This window comes from Nuphar pumila, chromosome 8 (genome assembly GCF_984573655.1).
Source record: "Nuphar pumila chromosome 8, dmNupPumi1.hap1.1, whole genome shotgun sequence".
Classification (NCBI taxonomy): domain Eukaryota; kingdom Viridiplantae; phylum Streptophyta; class Magnoliopsida; order Nymphaeales; family Nymphaeaceae; genus Nuphar; species Nuphar pumila.
In genome coordinates this window covers 12,907,564-12,928,881 of record NC_143256.1, presented here as the reverse complement: position 1 = coordinate 12,928,881, position 21,318 = coordinate 12,907,564, and the positions used below count along the sequence as shown (strand labels likewise).

Here is a 21,318-nt window from a genome sequence, read left to right as displayed (position 1 = left end):
GTACCATGACTCTATGCACCATCTAGCTTGCCTACTTACAAACTTTTGATTTCTCCAAGGCATCCTTTTACACCTTTCTCAATACTTAACTGATTTATTTTGAAAATCATGCTACTTTTAAAAGTGGTATATATATATATATATATATATATATATATATATATATATATATATATATATATATATATATATATATATATATATATATATATATATATGTGTGTGTGAATTGGAGTATGAACTGAGATTTTTATAGTTTTTTTTCTTAAATCTCACCGTAAGAATGTGATCTAGATGCTTGGTTTTATAGAACAAACTCTTAGATTATCTGATTACCATAAATAAGAAGTATCTTTTAAGGCTTGAAAGTCAATGGCTTATAATTTTCATAAATATTCAAGCATAAAAAAATCACATTTTTCATAAAAAAAATACATAATCCAATAGTCTATATTCCTAGCAAATGGACCATACTAAATGCATTTCCAGCCTTGAATTTGCAAAAAAAAAGTACCAGAATTGCATAGCTCACACTCCGGTTCACATATTTTCGGTTAATATATTCTAGTGACTATATATATACAATGTTGTCAGTATTTACGGATTGTCTCCATAAAAAAATATGCTTCACCCCTAAATCAGCTATTTTTTATTAAATATAAAAATAATAAAATTTATTTTTAAATATTACTTTAATAGCTTTAACATGTGTTGTGTTTTGATTAACACATAATATTTTGTTAATTATTTTTTGGCAGATTCAGAATGATTTACTTGAGTATTGGTATCCGCTAATCGACCTGAATTGTTGGTCAAACGATACAGGACGGATAACAATACTGACAACATTATATATATATCCAGAAAAAGGGAGAGAGACTCTTAAACCGTCTTAAATGGCTTCAAAGAGACAAAGTTTCGGGTGTTAGATTAATCTGAATTCAAAGATGTATTCTCTATTCTTTACTTAGTAGAAAACATGTATAAGATTAGATACTTTTCATGTTTAGATGCACATCCTAGAGTGATAAAAAAATTGACAGTTCATATTGCAGTTTAAGAGCTTCTCTCTGTGTATATAGAGAGAGAGTAACAGTGGACAAAACATTTCGTTGGATGCATGCCTAATCAGCTGTGGACGTTGTTTTTCTGCCTAGACAATTAGCCGCAGTCATGACCGCTGCTAATTCTTGAAATCTGATGCTGGACGTGCGTTTGACCGTGAGTCCGACGATTCGGTATCCACTATTACGCACAATAGCATGCGTGCATGCGTGCACACACGCGCACACACACACTATATAGTAACTAGAATATGAGCGCTAAAAATATGAGAACTAATGTGTGAACCCTGATATTCATGACTTTTTGTTCTTTTCTCTTGAATCTAATCATACGGATGTGATCTACATGCTTGGTTTTATAAGAATCCATTATTGAATAATCTGATTTTGATGCATAAACAAGATTTTTTAAGGCTTTAAAATCAATAACTCATAATCTTCATAAATATTCAAGCATTCAAAAATCACATTTTTTCATCAAAAATATATGATCCAATGGTTTGTTCCTAGTAAATTCACCATGCCAAGCACATCCACATGGTTAGATTTGCAAAAAATGTTGAAAATGCCTATATTTCTAGTTCCCATATATACATATATATATATATATATATATATATATAGAGAGAGAGAGAGAGAGTTATGCTTAACAAAAACATACTTTTTGTAGTCGTTGGATCTCATTTAAATCCTACAGCCACAAAAGAGGTATTTAATACCTCTTTTTAGTAGCCACGACCTTCTTTCCCCATTTTAGCACTTCTCTTCCTCTCCCTTCCGGCAACCATCCGAGCATCGTAAGAGCGGGAGACGAAAAGCCCTCCCCCCTCTCGGAACCCATCTCTCGCTCTCTCCCCTGTGGATCTCTAATGTGGAAAGCACATCCCCTCTCCTCTCACTGGCTTGCTTTGAACCGGAGTAAAGCCCACAAGCCTAGTAGCGGGATGAAATATATATATATATATATATATATATATATATATATATATGAAAGGGGGATCATCCAACCAAAGGAAGGCAAAAGTGTTGTCTTGGCGTTTAAACATTCATTGGAATTAGCATATGATTAGGGACATTAGACTACAATTTTGATGCTTTTTAAAACGTACCATGGTTCTATGCACCATCTAGCTTGCTTACTTACAAACTTTTGATTTCTCAATATTTATATGATTTATTTTGAAAAGCATGCTAAATTTAAGATCACTTTTAAAAGTGGTAATATATATATATATATATATATATATATATATATATATATATATATATATATATATGTGTGTGTGTGTGTGTGTGTGTGTGTGTGTGTGTGAATTAAAGTATGAACTGAGATTTTTATGGGTTTTTTTTTCTTAAATCTCACCATAAGAATGTGATCTAGATACTTGGTTTTATAGAACAAACTGATTATGATGAATAACAAGTATCTTTTAAGGCTTGAAAGTCAATGGCTTAGAATTTTCATAAATATTCAAGCATAAAAAAATACATTTTTTCATAAAGAAATACATAATCCAATAGTCTATTCCTAGCAAATGGACCATACTAAATGCATCTCCAGCATTGAATTTGCAAAAAAAAAAGTATAAGAATTGCATAGTTTACACTCTGGTTCACATATTTTTAAATAATATATTCTAGTGACTATATATATACAATGTTGTCATTGTCCCGGGCTGAGTTTGGAATGGGGCATGAGCAGTGTGGAGCTCTACTGAGTGGAAAATGCACCGAGCGTAAGAATGCGCGGTATGCGTCAACTTGATCGGTGTTGTGTGGTGGTAGCATGGCATGCGATAGGCAACAATATTGTTGTTAGTGCATCATTGTATGGCGGCACAGACGTGGAGCGTTGTTTGGCTAAGCAGTGCTAGCGGACCAGAGGGTGTTTCCTTTGGAGAGTTGCTTAAGAACCTCTCAACTTGCGGACGTCCCACGCGAGGCGATTGGACGCACAGGGGTGCGTGTGGGTTAGGAGTAATTCTCCCAGGAGTCACACTAGGTGATTCTAACTGAGTAAAGATACTCGGGGCTAGGCAAGAGAGAGCCTATGCGCCAGCGAATGAGTTTGGGTGGTGCTCTTCGCTATGGCATGAAATCATCAACTGGTCTTCGGACTGGGGGTCGAAAGACTTGGATCCTTCAGTGGAGAGGTTTCAACTGGCTTGCGCATGGAGCTGTGATGTGCTCCATGGCATTCCAAGCTAAGACAAGTTGGTGCCCTTCTCGGAAGTGCTTAGTTAGTATGGGACGACTATGCACAAAGTGACATTGATAACATAGAACGCATTTGAAGATGCGCTTGAAGAGCTTTCGCTAGGCAGCTGTGCGCGGGGTAGCGCACAGGGACAATATTCTGATTCAGCACATTGAAAGTGTTGGTGAGTGGCTTGTTGCCGTTAGTCTGGCCATATTGACCAGTCTAGCGTGTTACAGGTTGCGAGCTATTCTATGTCCGTGGCAAAAGTAGCCATGAGATAGCGATTAGAAGGCTTATGGCGGTAAGGAGGACCGTTGCGCCGCATGGGCTTATTGTGCAAAAATTAGCCCGTGACAATTGGCATCAGAGCAGATCAATATCTTGAGCAAGATATACTCAAAAAGAAAAGGTTCACGGAGACCTTGTTGTTCATGTGCGACACTGAAAGCAACAAAGATGGTTTATCCTTGCGATGCAAAATTGCGTAACTGAAGATTCGTGAATCGAATCGCTGAAGTAAAGTAGTGGTTGGATGGTATGGGACATCTTTACCACAATATTTTGAAGCGTAAGATTGTTGTTCAGTTGCTGGCTATGGGAACGCAGATAAATCAAAAAGATTCTCACCAATTGTGCGTTAGGCTCACAGGTGGAGCGTAGCGTTTGCCTTGTGCATGCAGAGAATGCACGTTGGATTCGGCTGAAAGGATTTGCACCTTTTGGTCAGGGAGACTTGATAAAACTTGTGCTCTCTCCCAAGTTTGTGGGTTAGCGGAGTGCCCACGTTGAGCAAAGATGCTCGTTGGTTTGGTCCCTTAAGTTGAAAGTTCTCTAAGAAGTGTGTGTGTGGAAAGAGTTGTTGTTCTTGGATCGTTGATCCCTACGGAAATTCTCTGCTGACTCTAGAAGAGAGTTGCAACATGCGGGCTTCGGGAGGGGAGCAGCAGCATTGGGCCGAAGGTGCCTATGTGAGGAGGACGCAACAACATTGGGCCGAAGGTGCCTATGTGAGGAGAACGAGTGCCACGAAGACACTCTGAAGGATCGCATTGGGTTAATGCTCCAGCAAAGCATTCCCCACCTGAGGACTCAGATGGATCATCGAAAAACCGTAAATGTGGTGCTAAAGGGATAGAGATTTCTACGGTACACATTGGTGGTCATCTTTCTCTGAGAGGATCACAAAGGGCTCAAAGTGCCCTTGCTGAGGTTGGAAGGCAACCCAGCCATGAGCTTAATGACGACAAGCTTGTCGTGCAGGCAAGGATGCCCTGCTTGAGTTGGAACTACACTGGGGTTCCACAAGCATGGAATACTCATTGCGAGAAAGCGGAAGACTGTTGTCTAAGCAATCAGAGATGCGCTAAGGTATGGGACTTGGCATATTGAAGATTGTGGAGATGGTTGATGAACACCAGAACAAGTTGTGCTGGAAGAAAAAGAAGTTAGCCAAAAGTTAACACAAAAAGGGAACTGGCACATCAAGCTAACTGCGTTCTTACCTACACTAACATTATCGAGGACATATAATGGCTTGGGTGGGGGAGCATGTCCCGGGCTGAGTTTGGAATGGGGCATGAGCAGTGTGGAAATCTACTGAGTGGAAAATGCATCGAGCGTAAGAACGCGCGGTATGCGTCAGCTTGATCGATGACGTGCGGTGGTAGCATGGCATGCGATAGGCAACAATATCGTCGTTAGTGCATCGTTGTATGGCGGCACAGACGTGGAGCGTTGTTTGGCTAAGTAGTGCCAGCGGACCAGAGGGTGTTTCCTTTGGAGAGTTGCTTAAGAACCTCTCAACTTGCGGACGTCCCACGCGAGGCGATTGGACGCACGGGGGTGCGTGTGGGTTAGGAGTAATTCCCCCAGGAGTCACACTAGGTGATTCTAACCGAGTAAAGATACTCGGGGCTAGAAAAGAGAGAGCCTATGCGCCAGCGAATGAGTTTGGGTGGTGCTCTTCGCTATGGCATGAAATCATCAACTGGTCTTCAAACTGGGGGTCGAAAGACTTGAATCCTTCAGTGGCGAGGTTTCAACTGGCTTGCGCATGGAGTTGTGATGTGCTCCATGGCATTCCAAGCTAAGACAGGTTGGTGCCCTTCTCGGAAGTGCTTAGTTGGTATGTGATGACTATGCACAAAGTGGCATTGATAACATAGAACGCATTTGAAGATGCGCTTGAAGAGCTTCCGCTAGGCAGCTGTGCGCGAGGTAGCGCACAAGGCCAATATTCTGATTCAGCACATTGAAAGTGTTGGTGAGTGGCTTGTGGCCGTTAGTCTGGCCATATTGGTCAGTCTAGCGTGTTACAGGTTGCGAGCTATTCTATGCCCGTGGCAAAAGTGACTATGAGATAGCGATTAGAAGGCTTGTGGCGGTAAGGAGGACCGTTGCGCCGCATGGGCTTATTGTGCGAAAATTAGCCCGTGACAGTCATATAGGTATCTATAAAAAAAATGATATGCTTCACCCCTAAATTCGCTATTTTTTATTAAATATAAAAATAATAAAAATTATTTTTAAATATTACTTTAATAGCTTTAACATCTGTCACATTTTGATTGACACATAATATTTTGTTAATTATTTTTTGGCAGATTCAGAACGATTCACTTGAGTATTGCTATCCGCTAATTCACCTGAATTATTGTTCAAACGATACAGGGCCGATAACAATACTGACAACATTATATATATCCAGAAAGAGGGAGAGAGACTCTTAAAACGTCTTAAATGGCTTCAAAGAGACTACGTTTAGGGTGTTAGATTAATCTGAATTCAAAGATTTATTCTTTATTCTTTACTTAGTAGAAAACATGTATAAGATTAGATACTTTTCATGTTTAGATGCACATCCTAGTGATAGAAAATTGACAGTTCATATTGTAGTTTAAGAGCTTCTCTTTGTATATATAAAGAGAGTAGGGCGTAACAGTGGACAAAACATTTCGTTGGATGCACGCCTGATCAGCTGTGGACGTCGTTTTTCTGTCCAGACAATTAGCGGCAGTCATGACCGCTGGTAATTCTTGAAATCTGATGTTGGACGTGCATTTGACCGCGAGTCCAACAATTGGGCATCCACTATTACGCACAATAGTGTGCCCGCACAGACACACACATTAGTTTTCATATTTTCAGTTCTCATATTCTAATTACTATATATATAGTAACTAGAATATGAGAACTGAAAATATGAGCTAATTGTGAACCCCGATTTTCATGATTTTTTTGTTCTTTTCTCTTGAATCTAATCATACGGATGTGATCTACATGCTTGGTTTTATAAGAATCCATTATTGAATAATTTGATTTTGATGCAAAAACGAGATTTTTTAAGGCTTTAAAATCAATGGCTCATTATCTTCATAAATATTCAAGTATTTAAAAATCACATTTTTCATCAAAAATACATGATCCAATGGTTTATTCCTAATAAATTCACCATGCCAAGCACATCCACCTGGTTGGATTTGCAAAAAAAGTTTGAAAATGCCTATATATATACATACATATATATATATATATATATATATATATATATAGAGAGAGAGAGAGAGAGATATGCTTAACAAAAACACACTTTTTGTAGTCGTTGGATCTCATTTTAAATCCAACAGCCACAAAAGAGGTATTTAACTAGCCACGACCTTCTTTCCCCATTTTCGCACTTCTCTCCCTCTTCCTTCCTCCCTGCAACCATCCGAGCATCATTGGAGCGGGAGACGAAAAACCCTTCCCCTCCCCCCCCCCCCCCCCTCTCGGAACCCAGCCTCTCTCTTGCTCTCTCCACTGTGGATCTCTAATGTGGAAAGCACATCCCCTCTCCTTTCACTGGCTTGCTTTGAACTGCAGTAAAGCCCACAAGTCTACTCGCCTTTCCTCGGCTGATATATATATATATATATATATATATATATATATATATATATATATATATATATATATATATATATATATATATATATATATATATATATATATGGAAGGAGGATCATCCAACCAAAGAAAGGCACAAACTAGCCAAACCACTTTTAAAAATCTATTTTAAATATGGGTTTTAGTAATTAAGACCGGTTGGATGTGATCTCCACGATAAAAAATCTAAGAACTGGCTCTTGTATCAATTTTTTTTCAATTTGTACGTAGGATTTTATAATGTGTTAAAAATCAATGCAAATTTTTTTATTTGTATGTAGGATTTTATATTAGGTAGGTTTAGAACCGTTTTCATTGGGAAAGTTTTTTTTCTTCATGGTTAATCTACCAATAAACCAGAATATTAGATGAATTTAAACGTATGAAAATGACAAACACCATTCCACGTCCACTATATGTATATATAAGGTTTTCATAGTTTTTTTTTACTTTTTTTGAAAATTTTACCGCACAAACATGATCTAGACGTTTGGTTTTATACAAATAGACACTTGGATCATCCAATTAAGGATATTTTGAGAGTTGAAAATCAACAACTTAGAATTTTTATAAATATTCAAGCATAAAAAATTACATTTCTTGATCCGATTACAATGATCCAACAATTGATTCATAGCAAATGGACCACGTCGAATGCATCCGCAGGGTTAGATTTGTAAAAAACCTATAAAAATCTTGATTTATACCAGCAAACATTTTTGGTTGCTAAACATATTTCAGTTTTCATATATATTTATAGAAATAGTGGTAGCTACGCAACACTTAGATGCACAGCTACCAACAGGACTCCATTGGCCGTCCACAGTCTCGATGGACGACCACAAAAAACAAATGCAGAAAACATGTTAAAAGTGAGTTTTTATGCTTTTTTAAGCTTTAACGGTGGCTTTTGACTGCCTAAAGGTCCCAGCGAAAATTGGGACCTTTAGTAGCGGTTAGAAACCTGTCACTAAAGGCCCCAGTTAGTGACAGTTTTTTTACTGCAGCTAAAGGCTAAAAAGCAAAAAAATTCTTTTAGCACTTTTTTTTCACATTGTTGTTTTTGGCCGGCCGTCCATCACGGCCATGATGGATGGCTAGTGGAGTCCCGCTGGTTGCACAACTACCTCTCTGTGTATATATATATATATATATATATATATATATATATATATATATATATATATATATATATATATATATATATATAATAGAAATGTCTCTGTCTTGCCATGAAAAAATCTTCCCTTATACAAACAGAAAAAACCTACAAAGTTACGAAAAAATTTCTTTCACTCTTTTGAAATATCATGTGAAGCATAGTGACAAATATCTAAAGACTTATGAAAATCTAATGATAATATTGTGAGAAATTGCCTGAAAGTTTAAAAGAGTAATTTTTTGTCAGATTTTTAAAATACCATAAGATTTATGAAAAAACATAAATACCTTGATTTAAACTCAATATTTACATTTTAAACGACTATTTATCATGAAAAAAACCTTATTTTTATTAATATTTTCTTATAAAATATTTTTTTATATTTTTAAAATTATTTTTTATTACCAAAATTTTTCCAAAAAAACACAAGATTTATGATTTTTTTTCAAATTCTCACAAATTATTGAAAAATGAGATTTTGCCATTTTTAACATTTGTCACTATGATGTGAAGATTCTATTTTTCACGCTTAACACATTCTTTTTTGTCTTTATACTTTCAAATTTACCCTAAGTGGACGTGGAAGGAGCACAAATTTGTATTTTTGGTCGTAGAGTTAGGGGCTGCCTTTAATTAGGGATGACAGTGGACTGAGGGAAGACGGGGCCCTGACTCGCCCCGTTTGGACTGGTGATGGAGGACATGGAACGGGGAATGGATCGACGATGGAGGTTAAAATCAAAACCTGTGCAGGGATGGAGGCTGGGATGAAGTTACTCTTTACCTTTGCCTCACCCCGGTCTCTGTTAAGAAAATTACTATTATACCTTTATACATATTATAAAATCCCACATATATGTATATATATTTCTAACCCTAACATAAAACCCTTGAATTTCTTCTCTCTTTCTCTCCTTCCTCTAACAACGAGCCATGCAAGCTCTCATTTTTCTCTTCTCCTTCCACTCCTTTCTCTAACGGTGGAAGGCGGCAACAGTGGAAGGATCGGGTAAACGGAGCCCTGTCCTGCCTCGTCCCATTTGGGCCGGGGATGGAAGACATGAAATAGAGAATGAAACGAGGATGGAGGTTAAAATAAAAACCTGTGCAGGGATGGAGGGTAAAATTTTAAAACGGGGCAGGGGTGGAGACATTGTCCCCTGCCTCCGCCCCAGTCCACTGCCATCCCTACCTCCAATGGAGATTGATTTTGAACAAAAGATCTTTTAGTAAAACTAGTATTCCTTCAACCAGTCCCATCTCTCTTGTTTGACCCATCTTGGATTGGTTTTTGTGATCAAAGCTAATCATGGTTAGCTTTATCTGTTTACTTCACTGGAATGATACTTTTTCCTGTTTGGACTTTTTAGTCAAACAATTAATTTTTCATTCATGAGAAAATAAAAGTAAAAATTTGGTTGGATATTATGGCTTGATCAATGGCAATGCCATTCAACCCTCCTTGGAGTAGACTTATGTTGACAAACGCGTTATTGCATAAATTATGCTTTTAACTAGAAAAGTAGTCTTTAGGTTTTGATTAACGTGGACAAGCTACATTTCCAAAATTGTATTACAAAATAAAATTAAATAAAATCCGACTCAGTTGCTCTCTCTCTCTGCGGGAGATCATTTGCATTTCCAGTCCCATAAATTACATAAGAGATGTTTGAAAGCAAGAAAATGGTAGGAAAAATGCAGGTAAGATAAGAAAAAATGACAACTTTCCAACCATTCTGAATGAGAAATCTTTTTAAAAGAGTTTTTCTAAAAAATGTAATTTTTGACAAAAAATTCCTCCACCTTGAGGGGTGAAAGAATCTTTTCTATCAAAAATTCTTTTTTATTAGGGCAACCATTCACCCACAACATATCTCATCACCAGCTGCCATAAGAGCTTCTTCCATCCTCATCTTTCTTACACCCAACACCATGTCCAGGTCTCTCTCTCTCCCTTTATGCTTGAACCACCAATCTCTCTCATTTTTCACATTTTTCATTCTGTTTTTCTCATGCTACACAAACAAGTGAAATTTTCATTTAGAATCATATCAAAATTTCTCATAGGCAAAAAAAATTTCCCTGTAAGAATTTTTCTGCTACCAAACGTGCCCATGGGAAAACTCCATTTATGGGCCAAGCTTTTGCCCCTGGTTTAAAAAATGGGTCACTTTGATAAATTTCCTGATATGGGCCACAGGTTTCTTGAAAACTGTCAATCAGAAACCTCAGTTAAACCTCCAACATCTTGGAAAATATGATCTATTTGAGTTTTCTATATTGCTCTTTGCAGTGAAATATTTACCCTCCTAAAAGGAAAAGGGCATATATTTAGTCATTTGAGGGCATTGCAGTTATTTGGCTTAATTTAATTGAAGGTTTAACCTAAGTTAATGGTAAGTGTAGGCCTCTGTTTGACAGTTTCCAGAAAAGCAGAGAACCATATCATATCAGGAAATTCAGAAACGTGAGGTCCTGTAATAAATTCATCACCAAGGTTTGGCTGCATATTATAGCAAAACAATATTGAGACCCTAATAAGTATGTAGCAAGAGATGACTAACATTGTGTGTGTGTGTGTGTGGGCCTCAAGATGTAGAGAGCACTGTTGAAGCCCGGTTAACCAAGTTAAACTCTTCCAATTCAAACTCAGTAACAATACAGGCAAGATAGGTTGGAAACAGTAGAAAATTGACTCTTGATTTCACACTTATCTATTTGATATATTAAATGCCAAAGCAAACATGAAAACATAACCAGGCCCTTTCTTTTTGGAAGAGGTACTTTCTCGGGTGTACTTTTTATCCTCCTTTCCAGACATTTTGAAACGAAAGGATGATACTTGGATCTAATGTCCTTGAGATGCTGCAATTCTAAGCGTTTAACCACACAAATATTAAACGTTTGACTATTAAGATTCAGGCCTACTCCCAAACCTTAACCTTGACTAACATTAGATAGGTAGATGACACAAACCATAAATACAATCTCTCTCGTGGAATCCATGGAGATGAAAACCAACCATCAAGTATATTTAATAAATGAAAAAAGGCGCCAAGGAAATTCAAGGAACACTAAAAAGCAATCAAAGAGGTAACAGGATCAAAGTTAATTTTCGAGAGGCAGAAAGTAAACAACTTTGGACAAAAGAAACACAAGCAACTGCATTCCTCACTGATTCATTCTTGGACATGATGGCAAGAAACTAAACAGTTGCATGCGTTCCTCGTAAAAACTACAACCTATAATCCATCAATAAAATGACAAAAAAGAAGGGAATAAAAAAGAAAAGTTCCTCAGCATACAATGAACAACAAACAAGATAATTATGGAAAAAATACATGATCAGAAGAAATCAATCTCCAAATAATTACCAGAAGGTTTAACATCCACTTCTACTACGTTCTTTGCACTTACTGGGGCTGATGGTGCCTCTACTCTTGGCGGGAAATCGATTTCAAATGGTCTTGGCACATCTGGTGGACTGGCACACCTAATGAGAGCCCAATTCACACACTGGAAAAATGGATGCTGCTTTACTTCTGTTGCACCCCGCCTATATGCAAGCCGATGCTGTGGCTCTTTCACGAGCAAACCTCGGATCAAGTCCCTTGCAGCAAAGCTCACTGTTGGTGATTCTGGGAACCTTAGAGGCTGACCGACGACATTAAAAAGGGTAGCTCGATTTCCTGACCCCTTGAAAGGAGTCTTTCCAAACAAAAGCTCGTACAAAAAGATCCCAAATGTCCACCAATCCACAGCACTCCCATGGCCTTCACCTTTGATAATCTCTGGTGCCAAGTATTCATGAGTTCCTACAAAGGACATTGACCTAGCATTTGTGGGCTCAGCAATGAGCTCTGGAAGCGGGCTGACCTGATTACCAACATCATTTTTGGGCTTAGGTTTGGGCTTCTTTTCTTTTTTCATCCGACCAGACAGGAATCGTGGTGTAAAGCAGGTGGGTTGCACACATGAAGGCTGGATGACACATGAAGGTTCTATACAGGCAGGTTGGACACAATATGAAGGGTTTTTCTTGGATGAGTCTGCATCTGCATTAGCGGACTTGACAAGTGTTGGAGAAACAGCACACCTCAGAGACAGATCAAAGTCCGAAAGCATGATATGTCCATCATCCCTTACCAGAACATTTTCTGGTTTCAGGTCTCTGTAGATGATCCCAAGCATGTGTAGGTACTCCAGAGCCAGTAAAGCCTCAGCCACATAAAACCTAGATGACAACGGAATCTAAGAATTAGAGCAGCAGCAGCAGAGGACTATCATCTTAAACAAGATGCTGAACTAATGAAGAAACTCAAAAAACCATCTGTCCAAAATCTCCACAATTTGATTTCAGAGTGCAACATGCTCAGTTAGATTATATAAGCAAATTCAGTGTTGTAAGTATATGTATCGTATCTTACGATACACTCCGATACAGAACGTATCTTAAGATACACTATAATGCAGTTTAAGTGCACTCATTTCAATTTGTTTTTTTGAAAACATATAAGGACCCTTGGAGCTAGTTCATATTCATCCCTAAAGAGCTTAAGAATGATTTAGGAAGTTTTCTTGTTTTTGCAAAAAAAGATGATGATGGTGATGACAATACTCATGATTGACGTTATCTGATTCATTTTTGTTTGAATTTTGGAAAATTTTGATTATTGAAAAGCACTTTATGATAGTTTTTATAATTAGACACACATTATTATGAATCTTGTAACTTATTAGCTTAGATTTGTTATTTAATATGCATAATATTTCATAGTTTGCATTTTTCTTGTGAGATATGCATGTCATTTATAGCATATTATCTTGATTATTGAATGTTTGATGTCTTAAGCATGCCATTCATAGCACATAATTGTTTTGATATGTGATATTATAGTTTTATCTTATGCAATTCATCATTGTTTCTTGTGTTATGGATTTTTTAGTTTTTTGATTTATTTTATTTTTATTTAAAACATACAATTTTTCACAATATGATACATATCTTATTTTGGGTCTGGCCAATACAGATTACGATAAGTTTCTTACAACCTTGAACAAAGTTTATTCTCAAACGTTGTGTCCCTTCTTAGCAGATACTTATTTGATCTTGGGAATATAAACTTTGACATATTTGCTAAAAATCTAGCAGTATTTGACATTAATTTGCGTATTGTTGTTTTATCATGCAAATGGATATAAACTCTAAAAACAATCTTGTGACCTTTTCTCATCTACAGAACTTTATCATCTCCACCTTCCAAATTTGCTTCCCACAACTTCTTGTAATGGTGGTTCATTTTCTGTGTCATGAAAACCGATTCTTAATAACTTGGCTTGTTCTTTTGCATCACCGTAATTATTTATTAATAAACATCTATGAAACTCTCTCTCTCTCTCTCTCTGAGTCAGGTAGGTCCAAGGCTGACTATTTTAATGCCCATATCCTGCTTAGTCAAGCACAAGTTGAGTCATACAGTAAGCTGTCAGACCATAGTCAAAACCTCAATTAAATCCTTGTCTAATTAGAATAAGCCAGAGTAGGGCCCAAGTTTAGCTCCAGGTCTCCAAGAGAACAAGACCTTGGTAACCCTATCCAAGAGACCTTCAATTGGTAGGAATTTATCTTAAATCATCTAGCTACCAATATTTAAGTCAGAATTGAATTGAATTAGGTAACTTGGCTATGCAGCAGCTGTTTTATCTAAAAATATGCAGTGCTTTAAATTAGCACTGCATTGATCAGCCAAATTATCAATAAGAGCTTAAGTCTCTTTATATTTCTTGATAGGTTGAACAGAGGCATGGTCATCAGCTGAGGAACAATAATTGTATCTCTTTGTTCCTCAAGAAGTTTGGGTCAAAATCATTTGAACATCAATCCGAGAACATGATCTCAGCACATGCCAAATGAATAGCCTCTCTGGTGAACTCCATTATTCATTGATGGTTCTTCTTCTCTTGAAGTTATAAAAAACATAAAGTATTAAATCCGCCTGTGTATAACTGTTTAGTTATACACTGCCGGTCCCAAGCCCGGATAAAGGAGGATTGCGGTAGGCCTGTGACAGCCAGTATAAAAACTTAGTCATACCCTATGAATATGAACCAATATGAGAATTTCGTTGGGGCGTTCCCTACTGAGCGACGCGCTGTACTCTATAGGCCCGGAGGCAGTGATAAATGGGCAAGGGTTGCTAGGTCGTCGCCCGGAAGCGACGCGTCACACCGGCGCCCGAGTGTGGTGTCAAATAGGCAAGGGTTCCCTCACTTTGTTGGACGGGTGGGGGTAAAGAAGTTAGTCCAAGACCATAAAATTAGGTTAGCCACTTGGAACATAGGGTCTTTAACTGGTAAGTTGGTAGAGTTAGTAGATGTTATGTGTAGGAGAAAGATTGATATTTTATGTCTACAAGAGACCAAATGGGTAGGTGAGAAAGCAAAAGTGATAGAACCTTGGGGATATAAGATTTGGTATACATGAATAAATAGGAATAGGAATGGAGTAGGGATTGTTATGACTCGTGAGTTTATAGATAATGTAGTTGAGGTCCGTAGAAAGGGTGATAGGATTTTACTTATTAAATTAGTATTAGGTACATATATTATTAATATTATTACTGTTTATGCACCTCAAGTAGGTTTAGATGATTCCATTAAGCGTCAATTTTGGGAAGATTTAGATGGAGTAGTACAAGGGATATCTTATGGAGAAAGGCTTTTCATCGGCGGTGACCTTAATGGGCATGTAGGCATTAGTAGGGATAGATTTGAGAGTATCCATGAAGGCTATGGTATAGGAGAAAGAAACGAAAGTGGAGAAAGAATTTTAAATTTTGGTTTGTCCTATGATATGATCTTAGCAAACATGTTTCACCTAGTAACATTTAAAAGTGGGGTTAATACGAGTCAGATAGATTTTTTCCTACTTAGAAAGAGAGATAGGGGTTGTTGCATCGATTATAAGGCTATACCGAGATAAAGTGTAACTACACAACATAGAGTCTTAATTTTAGATCTTAGAATTAGACAATGCCGCAAAAGGGATAGACATAGGATAGATCCTAGAATTAAGTGGTGGGCACTGAAAGGAACTAAACAAGGAATGTTTGTAGAGCGGGTAGTTAAGGAAGTTGATTGGTGTCTCGAGGAGGATTCAGAATCAATCTGGAATAAGATAGCGGGTGGCATGAGAAAGGTGGCTAAGGAGGTATTGGGTGAGTCTAAAGGCGGTGCACCGCTAGGTAAGGATACATCGTGGTGGAACGAGGATGTCAAATTAGCTATTAAGGTTAAAAGAGAGTGTTATAGAAATCTAAGTAAGAGTCGTGATAATGAGAATTTGGAGAAGTATATGATAGCAAAGAAGGAAGCTAAAAAAGTAGTTCGGAACGCGAGAGATAAGGTATATAAGGAGGTTTATGACAAGTTGGATACCAAAGAGGGCGAAAAGGATATTTATAGGCTTGCAAAGATGAGAGATAGGAAATCGAGGGATTTGGGTATGGTTAGATGTATCAAAGATGAAACGCATAGGGTTTTAGTCAAAGATGAGGAGATTAAGGAGAGATGGAAAGATTATTTTAATAAGCTATTTAATGAAAGTCATGCTCAGGATCTTGGAGACTTGTCCATTCCTTTTCATGAGATGAATCGTGACTTTATGCGCAAGATTCAAAAGAAAGAAATTGCAGAGGCTTTGAAGAAAATGAAATCAAGAAGGGCAGTTGGCCCAGATGGTATACCTATCGAGGCTTGGAAATGCTTTTGAGAGAAATGTTTAGAATGGTTGACAAATCTTTTTAACAAGATTTGGCGGACAAATAAGATGCCTAAGGAGTGGAGGAAGAGTACTTTGGTGCCTCTATATAAGAATAAGGGTGATATACAAGATTGCACAAACTATCGTGGTATAAAACTCATGAGTCATACTATGAAACTTTGGGAGAGGGTGATTGAGTCTAGGTTGAGGAAGGTTGTCATGATATCGGAGAATCAATTTGGTTTTATGCCTGGAAGATCAACTATGGAAGCTATACATCTTCTTAGACAACTTATTGAGAGAACTAGAGAGAGGAACAAAGATTTGCATATGGTTTTTATTGATTTGGAGAAGGCATACGATAGAGTACCTAGGGACGTTCTCTGGTGGACAATGATGAAGAAAGGTGTTTCTCTTAAGTGCATTAGTATAATTAAAGATATGTATGAAGGAGTAGTAACCAATGTCCGCACTTGTAGAAGGGTGACAACCAATTTTCCTATAACGGTTGGGTTACATCAAGGATCTGCTTTAAGCCCTTTCCTATTTGCTATAGTGATGGATGAGCTTACGAGATCAATTCAAGAAAATGTGTCGTGGTGTATGTTGTTTGCTGATGATATTGTTTTGATTGATGAGTCTAGAGCTGGGGTTAATGCTAAGTTGGAATTAAGGAGACAAACATTGGAAGCAAGAGGTTTTAAGTTGAGTAAGAGTAAGACAGAATACATGAAATGTCAGTTTAGTAAACAACGAAGTAGTGATGGGAGTGTAGTGAAGCTTGGTGAGCAAGAAATACCGGTGGATGATTGTTTCAAATATTTGGGATCTATCATTCAAAAGTATGGAGAAATTGATGGAGATGTAAATTATAGGATAAAGGTTGGGTGGATGAAATGGAAGAATGTAACTGAAGTGTTGTGCGATCGTAGAATGCCATTGCGGTTGAAGGAAAAGTTTTATAGGACGACGATTAGGCCCGCTTTACTATATGGTACGGAACGTTGGGCTGCCAATAGACATCATATTAAAAAAATGAGTGTAGCTGAGATGGATGTGTGGAAATACAATAAAAGATAAGATTCGGAACGAGGAGATACGTAAGAAGGTAGGCGTTGCACCCATTGAAAATAAGATGAGAGAGACTCGTTTACGGCGGTTTGGACATATTCGGCGAAGGCCTAATGATGCTCCAGTTAGAAGGATGGAGAAATGGAAAAACATATTAGTTAAAAGAGGTCGGGGTAGGCCTAGGAAGACATGGATGGAGGTGATAGGAAAGGATATGAATGCTTTGAACCTCACTGAGGACATGACATTGGATAGAAATGATTGGAGGAGAAGGATTCATGTGGAAGACCCATAATGATTTTCTTTTTTGGTTCATATCGCCGACCCCAATTGTTTTGGGATGAAGGCGTAGTTGTTGTTGTTGTATTAAACCCTCATCTTGCTCTCTCTTCTTTTTTAATTTCTATTTCTACATCTCTTTCTAGTTTTCTTCCCTATTTATGGCGTATGTGTGTTTTCCCCCTTAAAAGTTGAGAACTGTATTTGCATTGCTGTGATGATCCTTCTCTCGATCTTGCTATCCTCAAGGATACTCCATTCTCTTACCACATAACTTCCCCATCCTCTTCTTCTCAAGAAGAAGAAGAAGAAGAAGGGAAAGCTTCCCGATCTTCTTATCTTGACCCTCCTATGTCTCGTTCCTTTGGATGTCAAATCCCAAAAAATGAAGGTTCCACCAGCACATAGGAACAGACATGGGTAAGCAACATGGCCACACACACACACATACACACACAGACACACAAAAAAAAGTAACAATTTGCATAAAGTCATTTGCTCAACTAAAAAATAAATGAAACGTATCAAATTGTTTGATCAACATTAGACAAAAGAACATGCATCAGTTTACATTAGCAAATGCAGCACAGCTTGGATTGGAGATATATGATGGAGGATTTAGAATACCAAAGCAGCTAAAAAGCTAGCCATTGAATAAACTCCAGAAGAGGAACCGATCCACTTAAAGATTTACACCCAACTCTAGCTGATGTGAAGAAATCCAATCAACAGTGCACATTCATGTAGCTGCCAGGCTATAAATTAAGAGGAATATGCACATATAGGAAGAATTTTTGGATAATTGGACAACAAACACGGAAAATTAGTAAGAGCGTTTCTGGAATCACAAGTAGCCATTGCACAATCTATTAACCAAGCACATTTATCAAATAATTTCATATTCAATGGACGACATGCACATGATAAAAGCCACAGACGGTTAACATGTCATGCTAAGAATCAACATGTCACAATGCGATAAAACAGGAGCAAGAAACAAACCTAGCTGCATGCTCAGGAAAATACTTTCCCGGTTGCCTTTGCCTAAGTGTGTGCAAATCTCCCCCAGGACAAAACTCCATGACTAAACATGAAAATGCGTCAGTCTCAAAATGCGTGTATAAAGTGGGTAGAAATGGATGATCCAGAGACTGCAATATCTCTCTTTCTGTCTGAGCCCTCAGCAGTTTTTTCCTACTGGCAAGAGCTGCTTTGTCCATGACCTTCATCGCGAAGTAGCATTTGGTTCCACACAGTTCTGACAAATAAACGCTGCCTATGTCCCCACATCCCAACCTCTTCAACAGCCTAAAATGGCTGAGTCCCAAAACTCCTTCACGTGCCCGAACTGCTTGAATCGCTTCCCATCTAGAGTCATTCGCTTTGTGAGGCTTGTTAATGCTGCTGCTAAAGCTGCTGCAGCTGCTCTCATCGCTAATGTCGCTGCTGTTACTGCCTCTGCACACGCTGCTCTTCCCACTCTCAACAAAATCTGCGTGAGAGTCACTCACTTTAGCGCTTACGCTGGCCTTCCCCGCACTGCCCACCCCATCACTCACCTTTGCAGTTGGAGAGCCCTCTTTGATGGTTTTAGTTTCCACGAGCTGATCACTATGTATACTGTCTGAAGCTGTTCCATAATTGCTAGCACTGAATGCAGAATCCGTTCCAGAATCAGTTTGGCCATCAGCTTCTTTACTGCGTTCAGCTTCGCATACTGAAGGCGCCGACGCCTTTTCCACTTGCTGCGATAACTTGGCACACGAATCAGGTATCAAAGACAACTTATTGTTAGCAGCAACCTGTTTTAGGGAAGCCCCATTACCAACCACCAAAGGACCAAGGGTACTGTTGTCTGCAATCTTGCTAGGTTTGGAGCTGCACTTTTCAGCCAGCTCGTTGGAGGACGATTGACCGCAAGAGTTGGTTTTCTTCCCACCTTCTACAATAAGCTTCTTCATAGTGGGAGCATTCTCTGTTCTGATTGGATTTCCAGATGCACCGGGCGATGTCTCACTTGGCTTCGAGGGCGATTCATGGGACAGCTTCTTGTTGTTAGGTGATCGTAAATGACCAGTTTCTGAAGAGTGGGCCGCAGAAGCTCCCTTGTGGGTGGGTTTGCGGGGACTCGGCTGCAGCGTCCCTCGACTACCAACACCCTTACTCGAATGCTCGGCAGATGTATTCACAGCCAGAAAGCCCACATTATGTTTTTGGGGCGATTTCAGCGAACCAGGATGCACAGGACAGTGACCGCCCAAAGAGGAAGCAGAGGGTTGATGGTGGTGGTGGTGGTGTTGGTGATGGTGGTGGTGATTGCAACAGGTTGTCGGATCGGAAGAAGGCTTGGCGCAGCCGGAAACGCCGGACGGCACTCCAACTAGCGTCTCCCTGGAGCAATTTGGTGATGGGGAAGACGACGCCTGATACCCTACCTGCACACAGAGATCTTTCCTAGAGTTTGCTGATAATCCGGAAGCGGCCATCGATCGAGCCGTAGTGGCGAGATCACAAAGAAACCACAGCATGCAGATCGAACGCACCCATCAAATCACGCCTCTCCACTTCTCGATCAACAACCCCTAAAAGAACAAAAGAAACATCATGATCAAACTCCCCCGAGGAAAAACTCAATTCAATCGACTCAAACCCTCAAAGATCCCAAGAAAAAAGAAAAAACGAGCTCTCTTTAATGCGAGAAAATTCCCACAATGATCAAAGAGCTCCCAAACAAGAACTTGCATGGGAAAATCCAAGGAAAATGATGAACAGGATCAAACAGCCGATTCGCCGCAAAAGAAATATGATATTTTAACGTCAAAGACAACTTTGAAAAAAAAAAGACACAAGAAGAAGAAGAAAATGATGAAAAGTCGTGAGGAGTTGATTGTTCTTTTCTCACACACCTGAACAAAATCGAGGATAAAAGATTGAGAAAGAAACGAGAAGAAAAAAGAAGAAAAAAGCGATTTTTTCTTGGATCCAAAGAAAGAGGAGGAAAGATTCACCTCTCAAGATCAGAAACAAACAGGAGAAAAGTGGGTGAAGCCAGACAAAATCGATCGAGAGAAGGGCTTATTCTTCCCTTCCCTTTCCCCTTCCCCTTCCACCAATGGAAGTTAAACCCAATCCTCTCTCTCTCTCTCTGAGTGATATAATCGAGAGAGAATTTTACTATTTCACAGAGAAGGAGAAAAGAGAAGAAAGAAATAGCTGAAGTTTTTTTTTTTTATAATTTGGCTCTTTTTAACGTTAAATATTTAATTTAACATGCCACTTTAAAAGTGAAAGCTGGTTCTTCACAGCTCGCTCAGACAGAACACCAAGGAGAGAGAGAATAAATCCTTATTATTCCTTTGTCGATTGCTTTAATATTATTATTATTATTATTACTATTATTATTATTATTATTAAAATAAATTGGTTACTCAACTTGCGTGATCACTTTGGATCCCTTCAATTTTTCTCTTTTCCATTTCTACCCTCATTCATGGCCACGAGTGACGAAAATATCTCTAACATGCGATGACAAGACGGAATATCGTTAAACCGTTGAATTTAACGTACCGGATTTTTTTTCCCGTATTGGTGAGGAAATTTTTGCGATAAGTTTGCATTTTTTTTTTTTCAGCGTATAAAATATATGGAATTATGTGTGTAAGTGAAAAAATATAAAAATGTTAAAAAAATTAGAATAAAAAACTTGATATTTCCAAAACAAATGATATTTTGGAAGTTCACATTTTTTCAAGAATGTAACCGAGTATCGACTATCGACCTTCAAAAATAATACCATCGATGTTTGTTACATAAACGCTCTACTTATCTTTAATTTAACCATGATTAATTTATTAAT

General features: G+C 38.2%; 1 protein-coding gene across 2 annotated transcripts; it reads right to left on the bottom strand.

The window, feature by feature from the left end:
• Nucleotides 1–11,488: 11,488 nt before the first annotated feature.
• On the bottom strand, nt 11,489–20,643 carry LOC149829634 (serine/threonine-protein kinase D6PK-like). Of its 2 annotated transcripts, none has more exons than XM_090015605.1 (3): nt 20,471–20,643; nt 18,465–20,044; nt 11,489–12,584 (listed from the first exon to the last, which is right to left on the bottom strand). In XM_090015605.1, exons 2-3 carry the CDS (start codon nt 19,988–19,990, stop codon nt 11,696–11,698), a joined length of 2,415 nt encoding a protein of 804 aa, XP_089871731.1. In that variant the 5' UTR covers nt 19,991–20,044; nt 20,471–20,643; the 3' UTR covers nt 11,489–11,695. The 2 variants fall into 2 exon arrangements, with proteins under 2 accessions (XP_089871731.1, XP_089871730.1); XM_090015604.1 differs by lacking the exon at nt 20,471–20,643 and adding an exon at nt 20,173–20,207.
• Nucleotides 20,644–21,318: the final 675 nt, after the last annotated feature.

Excerpts from the sequence above, each read along its gene's own strand:
- LOC149829634 (XM_090015605.1), bottom strand. The coding sequence starts at position 19,990 with ATGCTGTGGTTTCTTTGTGATCTCGCCACTACGGCTCGATCGATGGCC. Across the intron at positions 12,585-18,464 it reads TTTCCTGAGCATGCAGCTAG|GTTTTATGTGGCTGAGGCTT; the intron begins GTTTGTTTCTTG and ends GTTGTCATCTAG.